Source organism: Rattus norvegicus, chromosome 18, assembly GCF_036323735.1.
Source record: "Rattus norvegicus strain BN/NHsdMcwi chromosome 18, GRCr8, whole genome shotgun sequence".
In the NCBI taxonomy this organism is placed as follows: Eukaryota; Metazoa; Chordata; class Mammalia; order Rodentia; family Muridae; genus Rattus; species Rattus norvegicus.
This window is the reverse complement of record NC_086036.1, coordinates 5,201,816-5,227,647: the sequence shown is the minus strand read 5'-3', so window position 1 is coordinate 5,227,647 and position 25,832 is coordinate 5,201,816. Positions and strand designations below refer to the sequence as shown.

The window sequence follows — 25,832 nt, the reverse complement described above, 5'->3', positions numbered from 1 at the left end:
GAGGCTAGGGTGACTCAGCTGCCAGAGGCCTGGCATAACAAGCAAGCACAAAGGCCTGAGACTGATTCTTAGAAACCGGGCCTGGTGGCATACATTGTACTCTAGGGGCCAGGAATAGACTGTCCTGCCAACCTACTCAAATCGGCCAGTCCAGAGCAGCGGGACACCCCATCTTAAAATGATGTCTGGGGAAGGCCACCCAAGTTTGACCTCTGGCCTCTACATACACAAGCACACAAGTACATATGGCCACATGATACACACACACACACAGAGAGAGAGAGAGAGAGAGAGAGAGAGAGAGAGAGAGAGAGAGAGAGAGAGAGAGAGAAGAATAGAGATTAGGGAGGAATACTCCACGATGCCTGTCATCATCAAAGCAAAGATAAACATGTTACACTGCTTAAGGAATGCACTCCCTCCCAGTCCTGTGAACAGATGTGCTCCACACGGCTGCCGTTACTGAACGTCAAGAAGTTGGTGCTTAGCATTAGTGACATAGTTTTAAGGGAGCCAAGAGATTGGAAAAGCAAAGCAGTTCTCACCCCCTTCTCACCGCCCCAAACCGGCATAATTGGAAACTACTTTTCCTTCTGTCTGGCTTCAGAAGCACCCGCCTTGGTTTCCGTGAGACGGCGGACTTTTCCTGAGCTGGTTTTGTGTCAGCTTTTTCCTCATCTGAGAGGTGGAGTCAGAGTGTGAACTGCTTAAGAATGCACTGTTCGCTGTTTAATTTGGCCGGGGAAGATGGATTCATCAGGCACCGTCTGTTCAGATGAACTTTAAGCAACAGCAAGGAAAGCATTTGTGGTCCTCGCCCCACACTCTATGCAAATCCTCTTCCAAACACTGAAGATGTGAAAGCTGGGGATCACCCATGAAGAGCAAAAAACACGTGACATCTTATCTCCTGCACTGGGTTATCTGGAGTGCGAAGGGGTTGGGAGGAAAAGCGAGTCACTTTTTTTTTTTTTTTAATTAGGCTGTAATAAAACTAAAAAGAAAAAAAAATTATCCCTGGATTCTCTTCTCTGGAATTTGTCTTAAGACTGGGTCAAAATGTTCACCAGAGTCCCCACTCCCCCGACACTCCTGTCATTAGTGCAGACCACCCTCCCCCATAACCTGACTGTTAATGCAGTTAAGTGGTCCTTCCAGAACCATTCGGAATATTACAGAATTTTAAAGCATCTGTGAATAATAAATATTTCTAGGGTTCACATTTCAGACTATTCATTTTCAGCCAGTTAAATACATTCTATGGTATAGGAGTATATGAATTTAATGTGGAGCTGTCGATTTCAAACGAGACAAAGCGCGCACACACACACACACACACACACACACACACACACACATACACACACACACAAAATATTATTAAAGCTGCAGTTTTTCCACAGCCACAGACATTCCAATTGAGAATGAAAGGAAGCAGTTGTTCAAGAATGCAAAATAATTTATTTAACATGACCTCATTCCTTAGGAATTTAAATCATTGCTGTAAAAATGCTTTGCGTGATTTGTCTTGGTGGCTTTAATAATGATGTAAAAGTTGTGACCTTGATGGCACTGGAAGAAACACAAGCACCCTTGTCACCTGTCTGCCAAGCACACAATTCAAATCACTGTTCTCTGTCACTCCTGCCTAGCCATTGGCATTTGTGTGCGCTGGGTGTGTTTCCCTCAGGATTCCCAGCTAGCTCTGGTAGCTAGTGAATGGCGGTGGGAGGGAAGGCCTGTGAACTCAATTCAGTAAGGAAGTTCAAGCCCACTGTAGTAGACTGCAGGCAAGCATACAGAATCAAATGAAGAACCATGACAAACCTGGAAATCCACTTTGGTCTTACGTTTTCAACAATTACTCAACACTTGCAAAAATAATCTACTAAATTAACTTATTATGGTGTGAAATAATGCCACGGCTGTATTGCTCATGTTTTAAAGGGAAGGAAGGTAATTTCAAAATTATATACTTAGCTTCAGAATTACATAGTAACGTACTTGTTCCAAGGTTACCTATCTTTAAAGACCCAAGATTATATCCTGTGTATGATAATTTAATGCTTGGAATATAGCATGAATTTATGGTCCATTAATTTTTGGATATTGCCAGCTATTCTGTTTTGTTTTCTTGCTGGCTGTACACACTACTGTGAATGCTTCAGGCACTATGGATTTCCACTGGGCCACTCTGTAGAATTCATATTCCAGGGGTTCTATTAGAGAAAAGAAAATAGAAAAATGTGTTTATAGTAAATCTGCGGACATTTGCAAGGGAACAGGAGCAAATGCCACCCTTCTCGATGTCTCAGTTTATTTGAGTGGCTTTTCTTTCAGCAGTGATAAGATGCCCCAGAAACTGTCACTAATCTTTGTAACACCCTGGAGGGTAAGTAGTGAGAATTATTATCTTCATATTGCAGATGAAATACTTAGGTAGGGGCAGATTAAATGACTTGGCCAGGTCACTCTCCAAGTCGGCTGTGGAGCTCAAAATAAAACTCCAGACTCCTGATTCTCTCTTCCTCTGACATACGGCACCTGGCACATAGATACTGGCCTGTCAGTCTCCTTCACTTCCGGACACTCCATAAGGAACCAGTGGTCTAAAGCCCATCTGTGCTCAGGAACCCTGGCTGTGTGACATTTGCACTTGTGTGGTACTGAGCCTCGGATGAGATATTCTGAGGGTGCTCTGGTGATTCTGGAGGAACTCATCTATTTGAGAGAGGAAAGCCCTCACTAACCTGGCCTTGGGAAGAGCTAGATGTCTCACAAGTTAGTTGCTTGCCCTAATTTCTAGTGGGGTATGTGGGTATGTGTGTGTGTGGGCTTGTGAGGGGGAGGTAGGGTGGGTATGTAGTATGGGTGTGCATGAAATCGGAAGCCCAAGGTTGACCTTGACTCTTCCTCAGTTGCTGTCCACCTCCTTTTCTGGAAAACAAAACAAAACAATGACAACAAACAAGCTTTCACAGAACCTGGAGTACATGAACTTGCTGCAACTGGCTGGTCATCAAGCTTGGGGATCCGTCTGTTTCAACCTCCTCATCACTGGGATTACATGTGTACACAAACACAGAACCACATCTACCTTATCTATCTGTCCATCTCTGTCTCTGTCTCTGTCTCTCTGTCTCTCTCTCTCTCTACACACACACACAGACACACACACACACACACACACATACATAAAATCTCCATCTCTCCTTCTTCTCCATCTAACATCTGTCTATCATCTACCTACCTATCTGCAATGTGGTACTGGGCTTGAGTTCAGATCCTTAGACTTGGGCTGTAGACACTCTACTCACTGAGACATCTATCTAGCTCTCTAATTTCTTTATCATTGAGAGTGATTCGATCCATCTTATAATTCTTCTTAATAATTCTTCTTAGTAATTTCACATTGTCCATCATATTAGAGTTAATCCTGACAGACTTGACTCCGGGCCTCAGAAGCCAGGGGTCTCATATCAAGACCTGATTGGGTGACACCCACACTCCCCTGAGCACATTGTCACCCTCTCTTTCGGCACAGGATTTTTACCTTTGACTTTACTTATTTACCTTGGACAGCTAACATTGTCTGGGACCTTCCGTGCTTCTCTTCTACAAAGGCGGGGTATAAACTTAGCCTATCTCGCTCCTTTGGATGACAGGGTGGCCCTGCCGAGCATTCCTGTGTCTCCATATGCAATTGCTGGAATGAAAGCCCTTCCGTCTTTGCTTGCTGCTTTCAGGGTGGTGTGTGAGGCCCACATCACAGCCGTATTTTGTGCTCTGGAGCCTGTTAGCTGAGGTAGAAGTTGGAGTTGACTTCATTGTTCTGTTGGTGTGGTAAGCACTTTTGCCCATAATACGACGGAATAGGTGTTGTTCTGCTGCTGACTGAGTTCCCAGCTGTCCTTCTCCACTCAGACCAGGCAGAATCGGGTGTTCTCTCCTCTCAGGCAGGCTGGAGACTCGTTGAGCCCGAGATGGAGGTCTTCCTTGCAGGATATGGCCATATCGATGCCAGAAGATGGTGGGGAAAGCCTGGCTGGCTAACAAAGGCAGGCCTTCAGCGGCTGGGTGTAGCTCCAGTTCTACATCCCCTTTGGCAGCTGCTCAGAGGCCCCTGCAGTGTGGCCAGCCAGCAAAGTTAGGAAATAAGGACCTCTTTTATTTACTCAGGCTGCTGAATCATGGGCATTCCGTCTGCCTGGAGAAAAGTCAGGCGGCTCCACTTTCCACGGAAAGTCTCGGGAGTGCTGGAGACTTTCCTCTCCAAGTGTTCACACACTTGTTTTAATGTGCTTTATGGAAATGGTGAAGCTCGGCAAGTGCAGTCACTGTAGAAAAACATCTGCACAAACTATGCTCACGCATCTGCATCTTTAAATAGCCTTTCAGGCCACAGAGTGTGCTCCCAGCAAACTCTTTCCCCAACTGTAAGATCTCGCCTTCGCTTTCTGTGAGTCAAGGGGTATGACGAAGAGAGTGGTTCCAGACTCTCAAGTTTAACGTGGACATGCAGAAGGACCGCACATCATAATGCACCATGTGAGTGTCAGAATACAGACAGATAGTCAGCGACCAAGGGAGAAAGTTCCAGTTGATTCTGGATCTGGAGTTGAAAGAATCCACCATAGTTTTCCCATGAGTTAGAAAATGCAATCACGGGGGCTGGAGAGATGGCTCAGTGGTTAAGAGCACTGACTGCTCTTCCAGAGGTCCTGAGTTCAATTCCCAGCAACCACATGGTGGCTCGCAACCATCTGAAATAAAGTCTGATACCCTCTTCTGGTGTGTCTAAAGACAGCTACAGTGTATCCATATACATTAAATAAATAAGTATTTAAAAGAAAAAGAAAAAATGCAATCACACTTCTATAGGTTTTACTGGCAGTTGAAACATTCCTTTGCATTGCTTAAATTAAGGGGGATAGGCAGTTCTGGAAGAATCAGTCGACCTCAGAGGTGGAAAGGGAGAGTCCACCAAGGGAGGCTTGAGTGGACAGGAAGCCATCAGCAGGTGGCCTCAGCCCTAGTTGGTTAATTTCTAGTTTCTTCCTGTGCTTGCACTGGCCAGTGGACCTTTTACCATCTTGATTTCAATGCAGAAATCAACTTTTTGGAGAAGAGGCCTTCATTCTCGTATTCATTCATTCATTCATTCATTCATCCATCCATCTATTAATTCATTTATTCATATTCTCTCTGTTCCTTCCTTCCTGCCCTCCTCCCTCCTTCCCTACTGAAGAACACTCTTGTTTCTAGGTTTCCCCCTGCTCATTCCACTGTCCCCCCCACCCTGAGATGTGTGAGTTTTATAGGTGATTGTTACGTTCTTAGGCTGATGAAGGGATGAAGCAGGGTTAGAACAAGGCAGGAAGACTTTCCAGGGCTACTCTGAATTCCAGGAAACAAAAACTTGATCCTAAGTTTATGTCCCTCAACATGTCAATGAAATTTCAAGCTTGGGAGAACACTTACATAAGAGATAACAGTGCAGCATGGACCCGGACAAGAACCTGATTTAAACACGGTGCCAAGGATTAGACCGTCTTTCTTTCTTTCTTTCTTTCTTTCTTTCTTTCTTTCTTTCTTTCTTTCTTTCTTCCTTGTAATAATGGCTCATTGCTTCACAATTCCTTATACCTACCTGGTGTCAGGAATTGTACACTGAATTTTTACACGGCCCATTGCTCCACAATTCTTCCTACGTCTGCAATGATGATGCGTCTCGCCCGGGCAGAGTGAGGACTTAGTGATGAACGGTCGCGCCTGGATCTCAGGCTCGAGGTTCATCTCTTACCGTGTCTGGAGGCACGGTGAACGCTCACTCAGTGCTTTCTCTGAATGTGCAAATGGGACGATGTGCTTGACGATGTTTTCAAATAAAACAGCAGGCTTCAGAAGTAAAAGACAAGTGTGAAATATGGCAGGATTTGCGACCGCGAACGCTGAGTACATTTATTAAGGATTTGAATTTCGAGGATGCCAAGTGTAAGTATCTTTGAAAGGGGAAACTCAGCCACTGCTGGGTTGTTTTTGCTGTTGTTGTCTTGACTTTTTTGAGTGTTCGCTTTTGGTTTAGTTTGTGTGCCGTGCTTCCACACACACTATGTCATGGGTTGAGCTTGTCTGCATGTGTTTCATGTGTCCATGTAACTCTTACCTGTCCCAAGCCTATGCGAGGCCGCACGCCTGAGGGGCTGTAGAGTCTTGTAAGCGAGGAGACAGAATCGGGAGGTTTTCAACTGGCTTTGTTGCAGTGGGCAGGGATCCAGGAATGGTGTTTGGTTGTTTTCTCAGGGTGAGAGGGCTGCCATCTGGCCTCGATAGTGAGATGGCCTTGTCATCGGTTTCTCCATGCAGGAAAGGAGCGATCCTCATCTGTTTCCTGTGGATAAGGAAGAGGCTGACAATCTAGTAAAATCTTGTTACTTTAAAGAAAGCAGACATGGAATTCACTTCATAAAGCTGTTTCTGTTTTTGTGTCATATGTGTGAGCTTCAGTGCTGAGGCACTGAACTTTCTGATCGAAAACTTTTAGAAGGTTGCAGTCAAATCTATATTTGTAACCAAACACTGCCATTCCCTTTCCCAGCTCTCCTGTATTGTCTTTAATTTTCTCTACCTTTGAAAGATATTGTCTTTTGGATTCTGAACACTTCTGAAACTTCTTGTGGCTTTGAGAGAGAAATTATAAAAAGCGATAGAGGTTTTACAACCTGTTTTGCGACAGTCGTATTTTTTACTTGGTTGTTAGGGAAGCAGCAGGGAAAAAGGGGGGGGGGGCATACACCATGCAAGAAAAAAAAAAAAAAAACAATAACAAAACAAAACCCCGACCGTAAATGTAAGGCAGAGTTCCTTCACGCATCACGTGCTAAGCCGTATCTGGTTGGCAGCCGTGTTTGTCTGCTCTTTGTTGCACATAAATCTCTCCGCATTTACCATAATCATTTATCACCTTTCCTGTTTCCAGTTTTTCACAAGTCGCTTTGTCTCTGCTCACCTCAAAGCGCGGGTCCTGTTTAGCTAAGGAAGTCCAGGCCACTGATGCTTTTCACAGAAGGAAGAGATGGTGGGCCACCTCTTGAACTTTTCCAACGAAACTCAAGATTACGATCTGGTCCTCCTGAAGCTCGCAATTTTTTTTTCCTTGATCCTGGCTGATCCTAGCTGTATGTAATATCTCGCAGTGCCTTCTAACATTTAATAATCCATTTTTTGGCCTACGGTTTCTGAATCTTTCAGTTATTGAGGAAAACCTGGTTGTCTTTCATTACACAAGACATAATTATTATTGTGTTTTCTGTCTCCTTTCATGTGCTTACTTTTTAATATTTTTTTGCTGAAAGCAATAAGGTCTGTATCAATAAGAACCCCATAAAAGACTTTTGGTCTGCAGAATTGCCTTTTTATAGAAAAACAAGCAAAATGCAGAGGGATTTTTTTTTATTAAATATTAGACATCTGGGTTGACTGCATTAATTTTAAATCACTCCTGTAATATTTCCTCTTTTCATTTGCTTCTTCACATGCTCACAGAATATGCAAATCATTGTAGAAGGAATACAAAAGAAATATTAAATATATTAAAATCTGTATTTTAATAAAATTGTCATTGTGTAATATATGCCTCACTTCTAAGGAAAAATGATAAAAAAGTAATAAAGGGGTAATTTAGACATAGAACTATTTAATATCTTTTTGTATTTTACAAACCAGCCAAAAGTAAATGAAGAATAAAAGCTTAGGGCACAGGTTTGAAATGCTCGCTCCTCTCCCTCCCTGCAGAGGCTCAAGATGGCTCAAGTGCGTGTCCATGTTGGAACGGTCTACGTAGCTCGCTCTTGAATTCTCAGCATGTGTAATGATATGTCCTGTCGTCCCTCATTGCAGATGGAGTTGATGTTGAGGACGACCCCACCTGCTCTTGGCCAGCTTCCTCACCTTCCAGTAAGGACCAGACTTCCCCTAGCCATGGTGAAGGCTGTGATTTCGGAGAGGAAGAAGGTGGCCCTGGACTGCCTTACCCGTGCCAGTTCTGTGACAAGTCCTTTAGCCGCCTCAGCTACCTAAAGCACCATGAGCAGAGCCACAGTGACAAGCTGCCCTTCAAGTGTACCTACTGCAGCCGGCTGTTCAAACACAAGCGGAGCCGTGACAGGCACATCAAGCTCCACACGGGGGACAAGAAGTACCACTGTAGCGAGTGCGACGCAGCGTTCTCCCGGAGCGACCACCTCAAGATCCACTTAAAGACTCATACCTCCAACAAGCCATACAAATGCGCCGTCTGCCGCAGAGGCTTCCTGTCTTCTAGCTCCTTGCACGGACATATGCAGGTTCATGAGCGGAGCAAGGACGGCTCCCAGTCTGGCTCCAGGATGGAGGACTGGAAGATGAAGGACACTCAGAAGTGCAGCCAGTGTGAGGAAGGCTTTGACTTCCCAGAAGACCTCCAGAAGCACATCGCAGAGTGCCACCCCGAGTGCTCCCCAAATGAGGACAGGGCAGCCCTCCAGTGTGTGTACTGCCACGAGCTGTTTGTGGAGGAGACCTCCCTCATGAACCACATAGAGCAGGTGCACGGGGGTGAGAAAAAGAACTCATGTAGCATATGCTCAGAGAGCTTCCTCACTGTCGAGGAGCTGTATAGCCACATGGACAGCCACCAGCAACCAGAGTCCTGCAATCACAGCAACAGCCCTTCCCTGGTCACCGTGGGATACACCTCTGTGTCCAGCACCACTCCAGATTCCAACCTCTCAGTGGACAGCTCAACCATGGTGGAGGCCGCACCACCAATTCCAAAGAGCCGCGGGAGGAAGCGAGCTGCCCAGCAGACCTCCGATATGACTGGCCCCTCCAGTAAACAGGCAAAAGTCACCTACAGCTGCATTTACTGCAACAAGCAGTTATTCTCGAGTCTCGCGGTCCTGCAGATTCACTTGAAAACTATGCATTTAGATAAGCCGGAGCAGGCTCATATCTGTCAGTATTGCTTGGAGGTCTTGCCCTCACTCTATAACCTAAATGAACATCTTAAACAAGTGCACGAAGCTCAGGACCCGGGCCTGATTGTTTCGGCCATGCCTGCCATCATTTACCAGTGCAACTTCTGTTCCGAAGTTGTCAATGACCTCAACACCCTTCAGGAGCACATCCGATGTTCTCACGGGTTTGCCAATCCCGCAGCCAAGGACAGCAATGCTTTCTTTTGTCCCCATTGTTACATGGGGTTTCTCACAGACTCTTCCCTTGAAGAGCATATAAGGCAGGTCCACTGTGACCTCAGCGGCTCCCGGTTTGGGTCTCCTGTGCTTGGGACTCCGAAAGAACCGGTAGTTGAAGTCTACTCCTGTTCCTATTGTACAAACTCGCCAATATTCAACAGTGTTCTTAAACTGAATAAGCATATTAAAGAGAATCATAAAAACATTCCCTTGGCCCTGAATTATATTCACAATGGGAAGAAATCCCGGGCCCTGAGCCCCTTGTCTCCTGTGGCTATAGAACAGACATCGCTTAAGATGATGCAGACAGTGGGAGGTGGCCCTGCCCGTGCTGCTGGAGAATATATCTGTAACCAGTGTGGTGCTAAGTACACGTCCCTAGACAGCTTTCAGACTCACCTCAAAACCCATCTGGACACCGTGCTGCCGAAACTGACCTGCCCTCAGTGTAACAAAGAGTTCCCCAATCAGGAGTCCCTGCTGAAGCACGTGACCATCCACTTCATGATCACCTCAACCTACTACATCTGCGAGAGCTGCGACAAGCAGTTCACCTCCGTGGACGACCTCCAGAAGCACCTGCTGGACATGCACACCTTCGTGTTCTTCCGCTGCACGCTGTGCCAGGAGGTGTTCGACTCGAAGGTGTCCATCCAGCTGCACCTGGCCGTGAAGCACAGTAACGAGAAGAAAGTGTACCGCTGCACGTCCTGCAACTGGGACTTCCGCAACGAGACCGACCTGCAGCTGCACGTGAAGCACAACCACCTGGAGAACCAGGGCAAGGTGCACAAGTGCATCTTCTGTGGCGAGTCTTTCGGCACCGAGGTGGAGCTGCAGTGCCACATCACCACGCACAGCAAGAAGTACAACTGCAGGTTCTGCAGCAAGGCCTTCCACGCAGTCCTCCTGCTGGAGAAGCACCTGCGGGAGAAGCACTGCGTGTTTGAAACCAAGACCCCCAACTGCGGCACCAACGGAGCCTCGGAGCAGGTGCAGAAGGAGGAGGCCGAGCTGCAGACCTTGCTCACCAACAGCCAGGAGTCCCATAACAGCCACGACGGGAGCGAGGAGGACGTGGACAGCTCCGAACCCATGTATGGCTGCGACATCTGCGGGGCGGCCTACACCATGGAGACTCTGCTGCAGAACCACCAGCTCCGGGATCACAACATCCGACCGGGAGAGAGTGCCATCGTGAAGAAGAAGGCGGAGCTCATTAAAGGGAATTACAAGTGCAACGTGTGCTCGAGAACCTTCTTCTCTGAGAACGGGCTCCGTGAGCACATGCAGACTCACTTAGGCCCTGTCAAACACTACATGTGCCCCATCTGTGGAGAGCGCTTCCCTTCCCTTTTGACTCTGACCGAACACAAAGTCACGCACAGCAAGAGCTTGGATACTGGAAACTGTCGCATTTGCAAGATGCCCCTGCAGAGCGAAGAGGAGTTCTTAGAGCATTGTCAGATGCACCCTGACCTGAGGAATTCCCTCACCGGGTTTCGCTGCGTGGTGTGCATGCAGACTGTGACCTCCACCTTGGAACTCAAAATCCACGGGACCTTCCACATGCAGAAGACGGGGAACGGGTCCTCCGTGCAGACCACCGGGCGTGGCCAGCACGTTCAGAAACTGTATAAGTGCGCATCTTGCCTCAAAGAGTTCCGTTCCAAGCAAGATCTGGTGAAACTTGATATCAACGGCCTGCCATATGGTCTCTGTGCCGGCTGTGTGAATCTCAGTAAGAGCAGTAGCCCGGGCCTCGGTCTCCCTCCTGTTGCGAGCAGACCAGGCTTGGGCCAGAATGAGAGTCTGAGCGCCATGGAAGGAAAAGGCAAGGCAGGGGGTCTGAAGACGACTCGCTGTTCAAGCTGCAATGTCAAGTTTGAGTCTGAAAGCGAACTGCAGAACCACATCCAGACGGTGCACCGGGAGCTCGTGCCAGACGCCAACAGCACACAGTTGAAAACGCCCCAAGTGTCACCCATGCCCAGAATCAGTCCCTCCCAGTCAGATGAGGTAACTCGCCTTTCTCAAGCTTCCTATTTCCCCTCCTTCTAAAGCGACCCCCACTTTAAAGTTAAGGTTTCCACGCTCTTGGCTACTTTTGCCAAGAGATGCATAGTTTGAGATGCAATGTTTTTCTCCCTATAGCCATTAACTAGCAATTACTTGGTTCCTGATAAGTAGCATTTTGGCTTGAGTGGTGCAAAATAGGACTAATTCCAGTCTCCCTAGGACATTGTCTTCTGTATGACTGAAGAGACTGGCTCTCACACCGTTCCTACTGAGATCTGGAACCTCACCATAGCTTCACCACACTTTGAAATCCTCTGCTATGACTTCTGTGTATGGCACGCGAATACAGTAGTGTGAGCCAACGTGTTGGCTTGGAGTCAATTAAAAAAATACATATACATATACATATGTATATATATATGTGGGTAACAAATTAGGGGTGTCTTTAATACATTGTTGACAACACTTTTTCTTTGTCTTCTGGGTACTGAGGAAAATGCTTTGCACAACAGAAGTTTTTCAAAGTGCCATCTGCTAAAAGACACCGTCTCAGAGCCTCTGCTCTCTGGGTTCCAAAGTTAACGTGTATTCCCCACTCACTCCCAGAGTCCTGCATCTCCATGTTTCCGTTGGCGCACTGTGCAGCAGAAACACGTTCATTAACAATGCAATCGTAGCTTTATAAACTGTCATTCCTCGAAGCTGAACATGGGGGGGCTCTGTGGAATATTATTCCTTTTGGCTTTATCACCTCCACTTCCCTACCTGCCCCTATCTGGAGATCCATCCAAATGAAAACCCCTTGTCCCTTCCAGGTGGGGTTCCTGTATGTTTCTTATCTTGCCTTTGCACTCAAACTCTCTCGGAGGCCTCCTGGCATCTCCCCACAGATAGCCATCAGGCAGCCAGTAGGGGAGAACGGAACAGGCAGCAAAGCCCTTCCTCACCCAAGGTGGCATCTGTGTGACAGGCAGACTCCCAAACTTTGAAGCTGTTCTTGCTTCTTCCCTACCCGGGTAAATCCGCTCTTCCCTCCCATTTAAATAAACGAAATCCTTTCAGACTGACGGGCGACAGCTGGAGGACTACAGTTTGGATAGTGGTTCCTGGCTCAGGTGTCGCATCCCATCCAGCAGTCCCTGAATCCTATAAAATTTGTTTCCCCCCCAAACTTCAGTTCAGAAATGTTTAAACCTGTATGAACATTACATTGAAGAGATAGCATAGGGAATGTCTGTGTGCTTGTGTGAACATTAAAGAGATAGCATCGTGAAAGTGTTTGTGTACTTGTGCACTGAACCAGACCAGGGCCCTCTTGCCCCCTCTCTCCATTCTGTCACCTTTCTTCCTCCCTTTTTCTCCTCTTCCCCGCCCAGTGCTTTAAAAATCAGCCTGAATGTATACTGCATATATGTTTTGATATCTCCTTAGACAACAATATTTCTTAAACTGCCGTGTTAAGAAAAGCCAACTGCATTTCTTAACCCATTCTTCTTAATGTGGCACTTTGAAAAAACCGTTGTGCAAAGGATTTTCCCCACTACCCAGAAGACAATATGCAATTGTAGATATGGGTGATGATACTGTTAGCCAGCGTATCATTAGCTTAAAGCAATAGGAATAGCTACCTAGAAGGTAGGCCCCATTCTTTCTCCCAGTCCTAGGCTCCCAGAAATAAGACTCAGACTCAACATATATTCGTAAATACCTTGGTCATATAACTCTGCTCTTCATTGACTAGATCATGACTAAAATATCCCAGCCACTGTACCCTGCACTGTGGCTGGTTACCTGAGCTTGGGTCCCACGTGTCCATCTCCTCACGTCTTCTCAGCAGATCTCTCAGTGTCTCCTCGAATCTCTCTCATTCTACACTTTTTTGGTTCTAATTTTTCTTCTAAGGCCTGTATCTGGTTTTCTTTCCATTTTTTTTTTCATTATTATCATTAAATGTCTTAGCCACAAGCTTTGGTTCCTACCCTGAACAGCAGTCGTGGCCCACTTTTTCCATGTGTCCTCTTCGGCTCCCTTAGTTCATCTTGCTGGTTTACAATTGTCCTCTCAGTCTGTCTCTCCCACATTCTCCTTAGACTCTCACTATTTCCCAGAATCCTGTCTCTTCCTGCCTCTGTCCCGCCTCCTATTTTTTTGCCTCAGCTCATTGGCCATTAGCTTTATGATTGGCAGGTGTTGCTTATAAGTGATTCTCTCTACAGTCTAGAGTCTCTATTACAAGAATACCCATATTCAAATTTCTAGACCGTTCCTAAGCTGTTTTATGTTTTTAAATGTTACAGAGTAAGGGGCTGTAGTGCTTGGGTGATGACCTTGCAGTGGAAGCAGAGAACCTGAGTTAGGATCCTCGGAACCCCCGTAGAAGCCAGGCACACCAGCTGGGAAATGAAGCTAGAGGGGTCCGGAGTTTATTCACTGAGAGACCCTGTCTCAAAGTATACGGTGATACAGGATGGAGTAAGATACCTAGTGCTGACCTCTGATCGCCACACCAGTGTGCATAGCCTCTTGTACCCACACACAAATTTAAGGTTGTTTTTAAAGTCGCAGAATAAGCATTCATAAAACATTTATGCAGAGAATCACCTGTTTCCTTTTTGTAGGACTTTGAGGGTCAGTGGTTAACTTAAGCAGCATGAAAACACAGGCTAGAATGACTGCATTAATGTGTGTGTAACTGATTTTCTGGGTTTACAATCAAGACCGGACTGGACCGCATGCTTCTTAGTAGATTGCATCTGAAAACGTCCATGCCTGTTTTCTTCCTTATGCATCCATGCTTGCACCTCTGATACTTAGAGATTGCACTGTTAATTTGTCCCACTTGAAATGGAATGCTTGCCATTGAGAGCAGACCTAGGAAGAATATGGACATATTAACCCAGTTAGAATTACTTGTCTGGAAAAACACTCTTGGCCTCTTACTTTTTTCCTCCTACTTCCTAGGCTTGGAACTTGATCTCTAAGCTAAATCCTCAATCAGAAAACATATACTTAAACTGTGGCCTGTCTTTAATTATTCCTGAAATAGTAACGATAGAAAGTTTTCTTGTAGTCCATACTTTGGTAAATCACTAGAATATTTTTAAAACATTTACATCCACAGTGATGGTTTTTAAGTACCTAACTAACAATGGCCAAAACAACTTTTTTTTTAAAATCATTATTAACTTGAGTATTTCTTATTTACATTTCGATTGTTATTCCCCTTCCCGGTTTCTGGGACAACATCCCCCTCATCCCTCACCCTCCCCTTCTTTATGGGCTTCCCCTCCACATCCTCCCCCCATTACCGCCCTCCCCCCAACAATCCCGTTCACTGGGGGTTCAGTCTTGGCAGGATCAAGGGCTTCCCCTTCCACTGGTGCTCTTACTAGGCTATTCATTGCTACCTATGAGGTTGGAGCCCAGGGGTCAATCCATGTATAGTCTTTGGGTAGTGGCTTAGTCCCTGGCCAAAACACCTTTTATGCAATAAGTTTATCTCCTTTTAAAACTTTACAAAGAGTGCTTACAGAGATGGCCTTCATTGACCACATGTTAGAATTTAGTTTATAAATATTCTCTTTTTCATAACAATATGAATGTTTTCTCCAATGTGATCTTTGCCATTACTATTGCTGTTTTAAAGTTCATTATTTCAGTTATAAAGTCATATGTAATTAATATATCCTCAAATCATAAATAGACATATTATTTAGAATTACAGAAAAATTACCCAAACACACTGAAAGGTTTTTTTATTTAAATAATTGTAATACAATATGTCAGTGGGAAGAAATTATATATAATTTATTATATAGTAAGTATTTGTTTACATCTTTGGTCAGTCTTGTTAAATTTGTGACTTTCCATTATAGATGATGTGTAATTTCAGGGGCGGGCCACTGAGAAGTCACTATATGTCTTTACCAAAAAGCCCAAAGGTGTGTCATTTGGGGGCGGATTTTATGACAAATGAAATGTGAGCTTTATGACTCTTGCGTTAGAGGCCTTGGGTTTTCTGAAGTCCTCCACTGCAAAGCTGCATGGGTGCTATTTCCAGCTTTTCCTGCTGAGGCTTCAAAGTAGGAAGCTGACAGGAGACAAGAGAACCCAGATGGAGATTTTTGTTTCAAGAGTTCAGATTTACTGAACCACGACTTATGATCTCACCGGGATATCAGTAGACACTCACACTCACTCACCTGCATATGTCAGAGGCTGGTTTATCATTTGATTGGTATTGATTATACATTTGAACAGATTTAAATTTCTATATAAATCTAGATTCTATTCAACCTTCCAGATGTCGCGGTGTGTAACGCTCAGCGAAGGCTAACTGCAGGCAGCTTCACACAGTGGAGGTGTCTGGAAGTGAATTTGAACCCATCTCCCTTGCTTACCATCTTCTGACTTCATGAAAAATGTTCTCTTGAAGTTTGCTCTCATGATTGCTAATTGAAAATTTCTACCAGACTTTGGGATTCAGTATTTGAGGAGAGCTTCGCTCTTGATGCTCCTCAAGGGTTGACCGAGGTGTAAATTTGCATATTACCTATCATGTTCAGCTATGGAAGAGCCTGTCACAGAGGAGACATACTGGCCATCTAGCTTGGACTACACACAGGTGCCTTGCAGAGTCCCTGACGTTTGCAGTGTGAATAGATGTAAGCTTTCTGAGTTCACTGACGATGGCCTGAAACCCCCATCACCACCTCGGAAGGGTGTCACATGACCTTAAAGTTCTCCGATAGATGTCGGGAGAACAGTCTGTTGGGTCCTTCTTTCCGCCTCTGTTTTTTGTTTTGTTTTTCGGGATAGTTTGTAGGTTTCTCCACAGATCATTTTAACTCATACTATCCCTACCAGTGCCTTGAAATCACTCTTGCAAGAGGCACCATTATCATCAGGAGGGACAGTAGAGGCCGTCTGATTCAGCCACTGTGTTTTGAAGGCAGGCAACAGGGCTCATATAGATTGAACTAGGCTAGGATCACATAGCACGTCACATTTATAGACATGCACTATCACATGAGCTACGAGTCTCCCCTTTGCAGTTGCAGGCGTTGCTCTGGATACCTTCCAAGCACAGTCATTTGTCACCTGGTTCTGTGGTATTTCTAAGCTGTCCTCTGCCCCCGGTCACTTCTCCTCATTGCAAAAGGGGCCTGAGCATCTGTCGCTGGTACACTGACTTCCCTGTGCTCTCCTCTGGCACCTTAGTTATTATGCTATTAAGTACTTGTCACAGGCAGCTCTTGCCGCTTTCAGAAGCCGCTGTGTCCCTTCCCGGTTTACCACACCTCTGAGTTTCCCATAGCCTGCCCCTTGTAAGCCCTTGTTTGCCTCGCTGTTCTGTCTTTGCATGTTCCCTTCCTTTGGCCTCAGCCACACCCCTTTCTACAACTACCACATTATACTGATGACTCCGAATTCTGCCTCCAGAGGGCAGGGTGGATGTCTGGGAACTGACAGAAATGTGCTAAAGTTTGACTATAGTTTTGGTTATTGCCCGCCTGTTTCTGTCAGTACTCGCTGTATGTAAAATTAGTGCGTTCTTCTGTATGAGACTTATATCTCAATGAAGATAGTATTAACTAATAAGTTTGTTTGTTTGTTTATTTTTGTGTGTGTGCATGTGTTATCTGTGTTTGTGTCCACATGTGCGTGTGGGCGTGCACACTGCCCTGTGTATGTGTGGAGAAGAGGTAGACACCCAGTGATTCTCCTCTCTTATCTTTTGAGATGGTATCCCTGCCTGAGCCTAGTGCTCACCAATTAGCTAGGCTGGCAGACCAGCTAGTCTGGAGACCCAGCTCTCCCCATCCACTACGTTACCCCCAGGCTATTATTAGTTATTAGTTATTATTAGTTATTGGTGTGCACTACCATGCACACTTTTTATGTGTGTTCTGTGGATCCAAATTGAGTTCCTCAGCTTGTACAGAAAGCCCTTACCCCATTGGCCATCTCCTCAGCTCCCTAATGAAGCCTACTTTTAAGAACAGTAGTATTTTCAATTCACATCCTTCCATTGAGTGTGAGACCGCGTCTCAGTTGTTTGCTGGACAACCATGGATGTCAAACTCACCAGATTCAAACTCGAACCCCATCTTCCCTATGAGTTCTTGTCAGTGCTGCATCTCTTTGTCTCCTCGAGTTCTTCCTCGAGTTCTTGATCTCTGCATCAAGATGTCTCCACTTTGGCCATCTCTAATTCAGCCTCTGTGTATCTTTTATATCAGTGCTTTCCTAGCCGCACTCACCATAATTTAATTTCCATTTATCCTTTATTGAACTACTGAATTTGTCTTGAAATTGCCTCCTCTGACTTTGTTCTGTTTTCAAACCCGTTGTCCACTGCTGTGAGAACTACACATCGAGAACGAATCTCTGTTCCACATTGCTTCCCATCTGAGCGTTCGAAAGGCTCTGCATCTCCATCCAGAAAGGACACTGCATGAATCTTTCTTCCTTGTAGCATACAAGACCCTTCAGGTTTGGGTTTCTCCCACTTTTCTTGATCGCACCACACTATAAATTAGAAATGCTTTAGTCCCCAGTCAAGTTGCCTCTGTAGCTATGGCTGTCCTGCCCTCGTTATGAAATATTATCTTCCTTCTTTCCATCGCAGTGAACCTGTCCAGCTGCCCCACTTTGGGTGGTCAGCCATCCAGAGTGTCCTCCTGAGCCTCATCCCTGTTCCTGGTATTTCCTACCCTTCGTATGAGCTCTGCACATGGTGCACAGTACACATTGAGCAGACAGGCTCCACAGCCTATTTGTATTACTGTTTTCCTCACATGTTCTTTCGGGCACAAGCTAGGGACACGGTTCATGATCCTAAAGCAGTGCCAGCCCTCTTGTGGTCCAGTGCCCTACCTCATGGACGCTATGGAGCTTGCATCTGCCTGGACATCCTGCGTACTCTCCTCAAGCCCTGAGGAAGCTTATAACCCAATGATGGCAGATGTCAGTGTCACCATTCATAATCTCACCTCATTTGAACTCAAATAAAGGTTTCACCTTTGAAATTCCAACCCCTACCCTGTGAAAATTCCCTTCTAGGGCTTTCTGAAGCAGCTGCCAAGGCCCCTGCTTGACTGCCAATGTTTGGTTTCCAGGATGGAGAGAAGGGCTTTCTGCTACCCTGTTTTCTGTAGCATCAGCTACAAAGGTAGCTCTCTCTTAAATGTCCCTTTCTGTGACATCTCTGTCCAGGCTTGGAAGTAGGCAAGTGACATAGGATGTGTCCAGTTACAGTATAAATGCCAGTGATTACCTTTATGCCATGAATCTATTCCCTGCCCCCCATGCCTAGATCACCTCACTCTGAGCTGTGTGCGCTTCACCATATTGGACTTACCCATCTGAATCTCTTTCAGATGTATGTATCGACTCTTTCCTAAAACCCATTCTTCCCGCACACATTCATGATTGTAGTGAAGGGAGACGCTCTGTGCCTAGTTACTCAGGGAAACACTGGCAAGCCCTTCAGAGGTCCTCCCGCCACTCCTAGCCCATTAGGAAACCCCAGGGACACCACCTCTAACTAAAATGTCTGTCAAGTGCTGTTTCCCATCTCTGTAGTCATCTCCTTACTTCAGTTGACTCTTCATGAATTCTGTTCTTCATCTCCTGCCTTCCAACGCCTTTCTCAAGTCCTGTAGAAAGTGTACACATATAAATTAAATAATGTCAACTAACATTCTTCAGTGCCTTCTCACTTCCTCAAACAAATCCCAGCACTTTACCAGCTTATGTGGCTTTCTGGGAGCTTGTTAAACATAGTCAAATGAACATAAGTACTTCAAAGTAAATATATATGTGTTAGTGGTTCTCAACTTGGGGTTGTGTCTTCTCTGGAGGTTGCTAATCAGATACCTTGAATATCAGATATATTTATTATAATTCCTAACAGTAGCAAAATTACGCTTATGGAGTAGCAACAAATTAATTTTATGATTGGGGGTCACCACAAGTTGAGGCACTGTATTAAAGGGTCACAGTATTAGGGAAGCTAAGAACCGCTGACAGATGTATTTGAGCGTATATCAAATGCATACATTAGTTCATAGATATACTGACTGTTTTCCCAAAATGTGCTTTGATGATTTAGAGTCAGATGTGATGTCAGAATGCTAGAATAAACTCCAAAGTTTTGAAGTCTCTAACTGTTCAGAACTCATCTTGAATACAAAGCCCTGCTTCAAGGGTCAGAGAGCCAAGATTGTGTCAGCATACTTCTTGTACTGAAACTCCATTGTACATAGTAAAAAGTTAGAAGGTAGTCGGTTTCTAGAATTATATTGTTTTTATATTTTCATGTTAGGCTGAAAAATAGAAGGTTGAGAAAAAGGTAGTTTTTTTTTTCATTTCAGGTTTTTGATGCTAAGTTTTATAGAGTTGATGTTCAGGAGGAAAAGATGAATGGTTACTTTCCCTCCAAATAGTCCACATTTAAAACTGAAGTAGGAAATCTATATGAGAAAATAAATTCATAAGACTCAAGACATTCTTGGAATACATTAAATTGCTTTGCCAAGTGCAATCTGCCTTCCAGATTTACTGTTGCGTGTAGTAATTGTTTGGTATCTACAAAAGGAGCTAATGGTCTTCACACAACTATCCGGCCACGGGGCCTACACACTCTTGACCGGATCAGTCTCCAGTCTTTGTACCCAGTGCCCACACCAGCTCCTATCGATGTAGCCCCCCACATTTAACCTCCGTGCTCAGGTTGTCTGTGCCTCCCTCCACCTCTGAAAGGTTTGCCCTCATTTTCACCGTTGCAGTGTGCCTGGAGACGTTCCAAGTTAGGGATTGTTTTGTGTATGATTACGAGTGTGTAGCACTTGGTCTTGCTGAAAAAGCTTGGAATCCCTGTATATAGCCTTGGGGCTCTATCTAGGAGTAGATGTTTACATCTTTTGCTGCAGTCGAGTCAAGATGGAAATTATTAAGTGTTCAAGAAGTCTGTTGAAAAAATAAAGAGATGCATTCAAGATCATGTTACCTACCATGTGGCATAGACACAGTTTTTTTTATCATATCAACTTTGAATTTCTGGAAACTTAACATTTTTCTGTGTGAGAACTCTTCCAAACTCTTATTGTTATTACATTCGTTTATTTATTTATGTATTTTTGTATGTGAAGAATGAATACACATATGTATATCCAAGTGGCAGGTCTTCTGCATAACTTGCAGGTGATGGCTATTTCCTTCCACCGTCTGGGTTCTTGAGGATCGAACTCAGATTTTCTGGCTTGGCGGCAAGCTCCCTTAACCACTGAGTCATCTCACTGACCCTCTGTCAATTACTTAAGAAAACTGAATAGTGGGCTCCTTGAGATGTTACTTTGTTTTGACCTTTAAATTGTTCTCACCTATAAGTCCATTTGACTCTGGAGCTGGGGAGACGATATAAGTGTTAAAAACACTTGCTGTTTTCCCAGAAGGCTCAGGTTCAATTTCTAGCACCCGAACCAGGCAGCTCACAAACCACTTCTAACCAGGGGACCCCACTTCCACAGACACATACATCTACATGGTGCACATAAAGACACATGTACACTAAAAAAATGGAATTGAGAAATAAAAATAATCTGAATGTTTTGAACTTCTGGTCTTAATCCCTCTTGTTTTGCCAACTATCATTCCCTAGAAAATGAGAAAAATTACCATCTCCCTGTCAAGCTGAATCAAACCAGTCCTTCCTGCCATCAGCAGTTCATGGTCCTGCTTCCCAGCTCTTCCTCAGATCCAACTGGAGCTGCTGTCTTCTCTTCTCTTGGAGAGGATTGTGTCTTTTTCCTGGCCATCCCTGACTCTGGCCTTTCTTCTGCTTCCTGTGTGAGCTCCATGTTCCTGCACTCCAGGACACCCTCGCTGGCTGGCCTGCTGGTCCTTGTTTAATAATGCCATTTCTCTTTGCATCTTATTTCTCCACGAGAGCCCAGCTGTTGCATTCACTCTCTCCCCATCTTAAGAAAAAAAGTCCCAGCAAATTTTAGTATTGCAGACCACACAAGTTATATATTCACTGGGCAGAATAAAAATATGTTTTAAGCAAGAAAATTCTCTTTTAAAAGAACCAAACTTTCCAGTTAAAATACGTAGGTCTGGTGGCGGGGTGTGGTGCACGCCGGCAACAATGGCATTGTCAGGGTGGAGGCAGGAGGAACGGGATTGCCAGAGCATGCTAGCCTCGTGTTGCCTGCCAGGCCAGCCTGGTCTATTGGAGACTGTGCTGCAAACAAAACAAAAACAAAGCCAACCAAACTGATTAAATGCACACAGGACTTAGTACGTTACTTGAAAATAGAATTAGAAGGTGGAAAATAAGCAAACTTTATTCGTGAACTAAAAATGCAGTCTGGGCTCTGATATAAGGTCGTGAAGAAGGAAACGGAATCTCAGAATGCAGAGGAAGGAAACAGCCAAGTCTAAGAGCAGAGGCTAATAGAGAAGCAGGCAGGAACAGTGCGAAGGAGGGCAGGACACTGCTGACGTGCACAGCCTCAGGTGAGATAATTAGAAAAACAATGCTCATAAGTAATCTTAGTAAGGAAAAGAGGAACCATAACCTCAATAGAAAGACTAAAAGGACAGAGGGAGACTAGCCAAATGTGTGCTTGTAACCAACACTGTTACATTGTTTCTCCAACTGAACCAAACAAGCTACCTAGGGTAAAGGGAGTAAAATATCACCCTCACTTGTAGAACACCACCACGTGGTACATAACTAAAGTCAAACAGCAGCCTATTTTGTCCCTGTCAGTGCACTCCTAGATGCATAAGAAATGAGGGCGTGCTTAATTGAGTTCTGAAGACTGCCCATGCTGCTTGTATGTGAACACACTTCCAACCAGCATAAAGCAAAGCATGCACTTGCATGGAGTGGGTAAGGATATTCCCTAACATATGAGCACATAGCATGTGTAATGGAGTAGTACTCAGTAACACAGAATGACCTGCTGTTATACAACAGCCTAATTGACGGAACCAGATATGTACAATGGCTCACTCTAGTCGTGCAGAATTTAAGAATGGACAGAGTAATCTGTGATGATCAAGGTCAGAGAATAGTTGTGTCTAGGCCGGAAGCACGTTGGGAGGAGTCCCCCTAGGTGATGAGAGTGCTCCTGCCTGTATAATGACTAATGGGACACACGTCTGTGAATCTATTCACACACTGCTTGGTTTGTATGGACCTGTTACTTCTCATTTCAACCACTACCCCCAAAGCCAAATATAACGAATGATTACTATCCATTGTACACATTCATTTCTGCTACTAGCTCTAAAGTTTGCATTGTATGAAAAAGGTGTAGAATAATGTGAGCTATCAAACCAGGCCAGGGAGAGGCAGGAAGGGGGAGGGGAAAGGAGCCGAGGGGGGAAAATCCTACTAACATTAAAAGTTTATAATTCTTACAAACCATCCCTCAAAGAAAATACCAGACCCAGGTGGTTTTTAGAGTGAATTCTCCTAAATACACACATAGACCCGCCAGAGTCTGAGAAAGAGCGAGCTCTCTCTGCTATAATCTTCATATCAAAACTAGACATAAAAAAGAAGAGTCAAAGTCATCTTTAGTCAAGATTCTTGTCCTAAAATTGTAAGCAAAATACCAATCAAATGAACTCCCCCGTGAGCCCAAATAAGGTTTGGTTATTATAAACTGGGTTCATCACAAGAACACAAGATGGGTTTGAGTTCATGTAAATTTGATTAATTTACCACATTAGCAGATTAAATAAGATAGAGGACTACATGTTTATCTCTAGGATTCCAGGCAAAAGTATGCATCATCATTTCATTGCTTAAAAATACTAAACTGGGAAAGAAACAAGACTTTCCTTGTCAGTCGTCACCATTAGCCACTAGTATAAGGTAATAGAAAGGTTTTCATGAAATGAGTAGTTCATAAAAGCAGTAATCTGGTTTGTAGGTAACATAAAAAAAGTAAGACAAAGAAATATAGAGGTGCAGCTCAAAAATGGAAAACAATTAACTGTCACATACAGAGTATGTGAAACCATCACATACAGAGTATATGAAAACACCGAAAGGTAGTGGGGCAGGCCATGCACTGCCAAGCCGCATCCTCAGCTCAATACAGCCTCAGCTACAGATATAAAAACCTACCCAAGTTATGTGCTGTTACTTACCAATTCACAGTACAAAAGGCCACAAAATATGAATTGTACTTAATTTTGTTTGTAATAGGCACAAATAGAATAGTGTATATTAAGAAGCAAACATAAGATACATAAAACATTTATATAGAAAGGGATTAAATGTTTCTGAGCAATGTGATTAAATATTAGAAATGACAAAGTGCCGTCTGTTCATGGGTTTGACCCCACAGCATCACGAGACACCCACTTGCCCAGAACTGGTGCACTGATGCTTGTGTTGGGAAGCTCAGCAAAGTCTATCCCTCTGTCTGTTGGTTTTCCACTCATGGTTTTAAGTTTTGGAACCTGACAAGCAATTCTAAAATACCCGTGGAAAAATGAAAGGGCAGGAGGTGCGAACGAACACTCTGGCTACTGTGGCATACAGCCAAAAACTCAGCATGGAGGCTATAGGAGTGTTTGGGGACAGCCTGGGCTACATAGGAAGACAGTCCACTCAGAGTAGCAAAGATACTCTTGGGTCAGTCCATGTCCGGGGAGGACTTTGTCAATTTGTAACCAGTCTTTTGTAATTAGTAGACCCCAGATGAGATGCGCCATAGAGATACAGATCGGAAACCTCAGGATAGCATGCAGTTATCATTGTTCATCAGTAAGGAAGTAAATGGAGTATTAGACGCGTTAACTATTTGGGAAAAAAAAACTAATTCTTGCTCATATAAAAAAATTAGTTCCAGGTGGCTTATGTACATAGGGGTTTGGAAGATAAAAGCATAAATCTCTTGAAAAACGAGAGAAAATATTTTTACGAACTTAGGTCAGGGACTAGTTTTTGAAAATAAGACCATGTAATGTGAACCCAGAAATTAAATGATTGGTATGTTCATCTCGATTAAAGAAATAACTGCAATGAACTCGGAGAAGTGTGACGGTAACACACTGCCATAAATATAACTGAAACATATCAGCTTTAAAAATATGTTTAAGAAAGAGCCAAGAGTTGGTATAGGATATCACAGACCATCAAATGAGAAAATGAGAGAACAACAAGAATTCCTTTACCACAGTCAGGAAGTGAATGTGTGGCGTGCATGTATCTGAACATAGAAGAAGCCCATTGGACTTACGGGAAGTGTCAATTCAGAGGGCAAGAGGATTGGGCGGGAAGGCCTACGATGAAGCCAAGGCGGGGCCAGAGGTTTAATGTGTGCTTTATTCAACATGCTCATTATAAGCATGTAGTACTTAACAACGAAGGCAGAACTGTAAATGTATAGAGTACCCTTCACTAGACAGGGAAGATAAAGGTAAAACCCGCTCTGTGCACAGCGGCAAAGGTTACAATTCTAGTGGTGATTCATACCTGCCAAGTCCTGGCAGCCCAGAAGATCTCCATTCATTGTTGCAAGTAGGCTGATCGAGTGTGGTAAAGCCATTAGTATGTAGCTGTGTCCTGGTTAGATGGTTTCCTCTCATATGCTACTTGAACAGGTGTGACTTCCTGGTTTGGGGGAACATTTGGCCATAGTAGTCATCTGTTTCAAGTCATTGCCTTGTAAGATAATAACTGGATTCTTGCTATTGACAGAACATGGAGGTGTAAGGTTGTCAAGAGAAGAAGCTTTATGCAAATAAAGTTCTTGGGCCAGTGTAATTCTGTGCTTATAATCGTATGCTTTAGTTATTTATATAGATTAGCTGTGCATTTTTATTCTCGATAGAGCACATAGTGTGATTAGTATATAGCTAGACACAGACAAATGCCATCCTACAGGCGCCTTATGCTGAGTCTGCAGATTTTGTTGGCGAGGAATAGTCCCGGCGGGGAGTTCCGTGCTAAGACAGCACTGTTAGGACAGGGCAAGAGTGCTGGAAAGGACTTGCTTTTTATATGTCAGTGTTAGACAACCACAGGTTTGAGGCAACTGCAACATCCCAAGTCCTGAGGCACTAAGGGGACAAGCATGGTACAGAGTGTGGGTCAGGAAGACTCCACAGGGAAAGAGATCAGGGGGATGGATCTCGGAGTCAGGGATTAGCTAAATATGTTCCGTGGCTCTCGGAGCACTGACTTGTGCTTCTTGAGTTTTAAAATGCTTCCAAGCGGAGCTTGGTGATTAAAGTAATAGGCACCTTGAAAAAGATGAAAACATTTTCCTGAGAACTAAATACTGATACCATAGCATAGACTTGCACATAAATAGAACATGTGATGTCTCATAAGTATGTAATGTCCTGTACAATTCATGTCATAAAGAGATGGAGAGGCAAATCCCCCATATCATAGCAAATAATTTGTTTTATGGAATTAAACTTGGCATCACCTAAGCAAGCCTTCAGCTGAGTCTGTGCTGTTTTTGCTGAAGAAATGTGGTCACTGATGGGAGTTTAAGGGTGCAGTATAATGAGAAAGACTTTTATTAGGAAAAATGT

At 44.3% G+C, this 25,832-nt stretch overlaps 1 protein-coding gene across 8 annotated transcripts in view; it reads left to right on the top strand.

Moving 5' to 3' along the window:
* Positions 1-25,832, top strand: part of Zfp521 (zinc finger protein 521) — a 292,892-nt gene that overhangs the window by 115,541 nt on the left and 151,519 nt on the right. For all 8 annotated transcript variants that reach the window (XM_063277450.1, XM_063277448.1, XM_063277447.1 and 5 more), the window contains one exon: positions 7,900-11,255. In XM_063277450.1, the coding sequence (XP_063133520.1) occupies positions 8,340-11,255 (2,916 nt within the window). In that variant the 5' untranslated portion in view covers positions 7,900-8,339. The remainder of the gene's footprint in view (positions 1-7,899; positions 11,256-25,832) is intronic.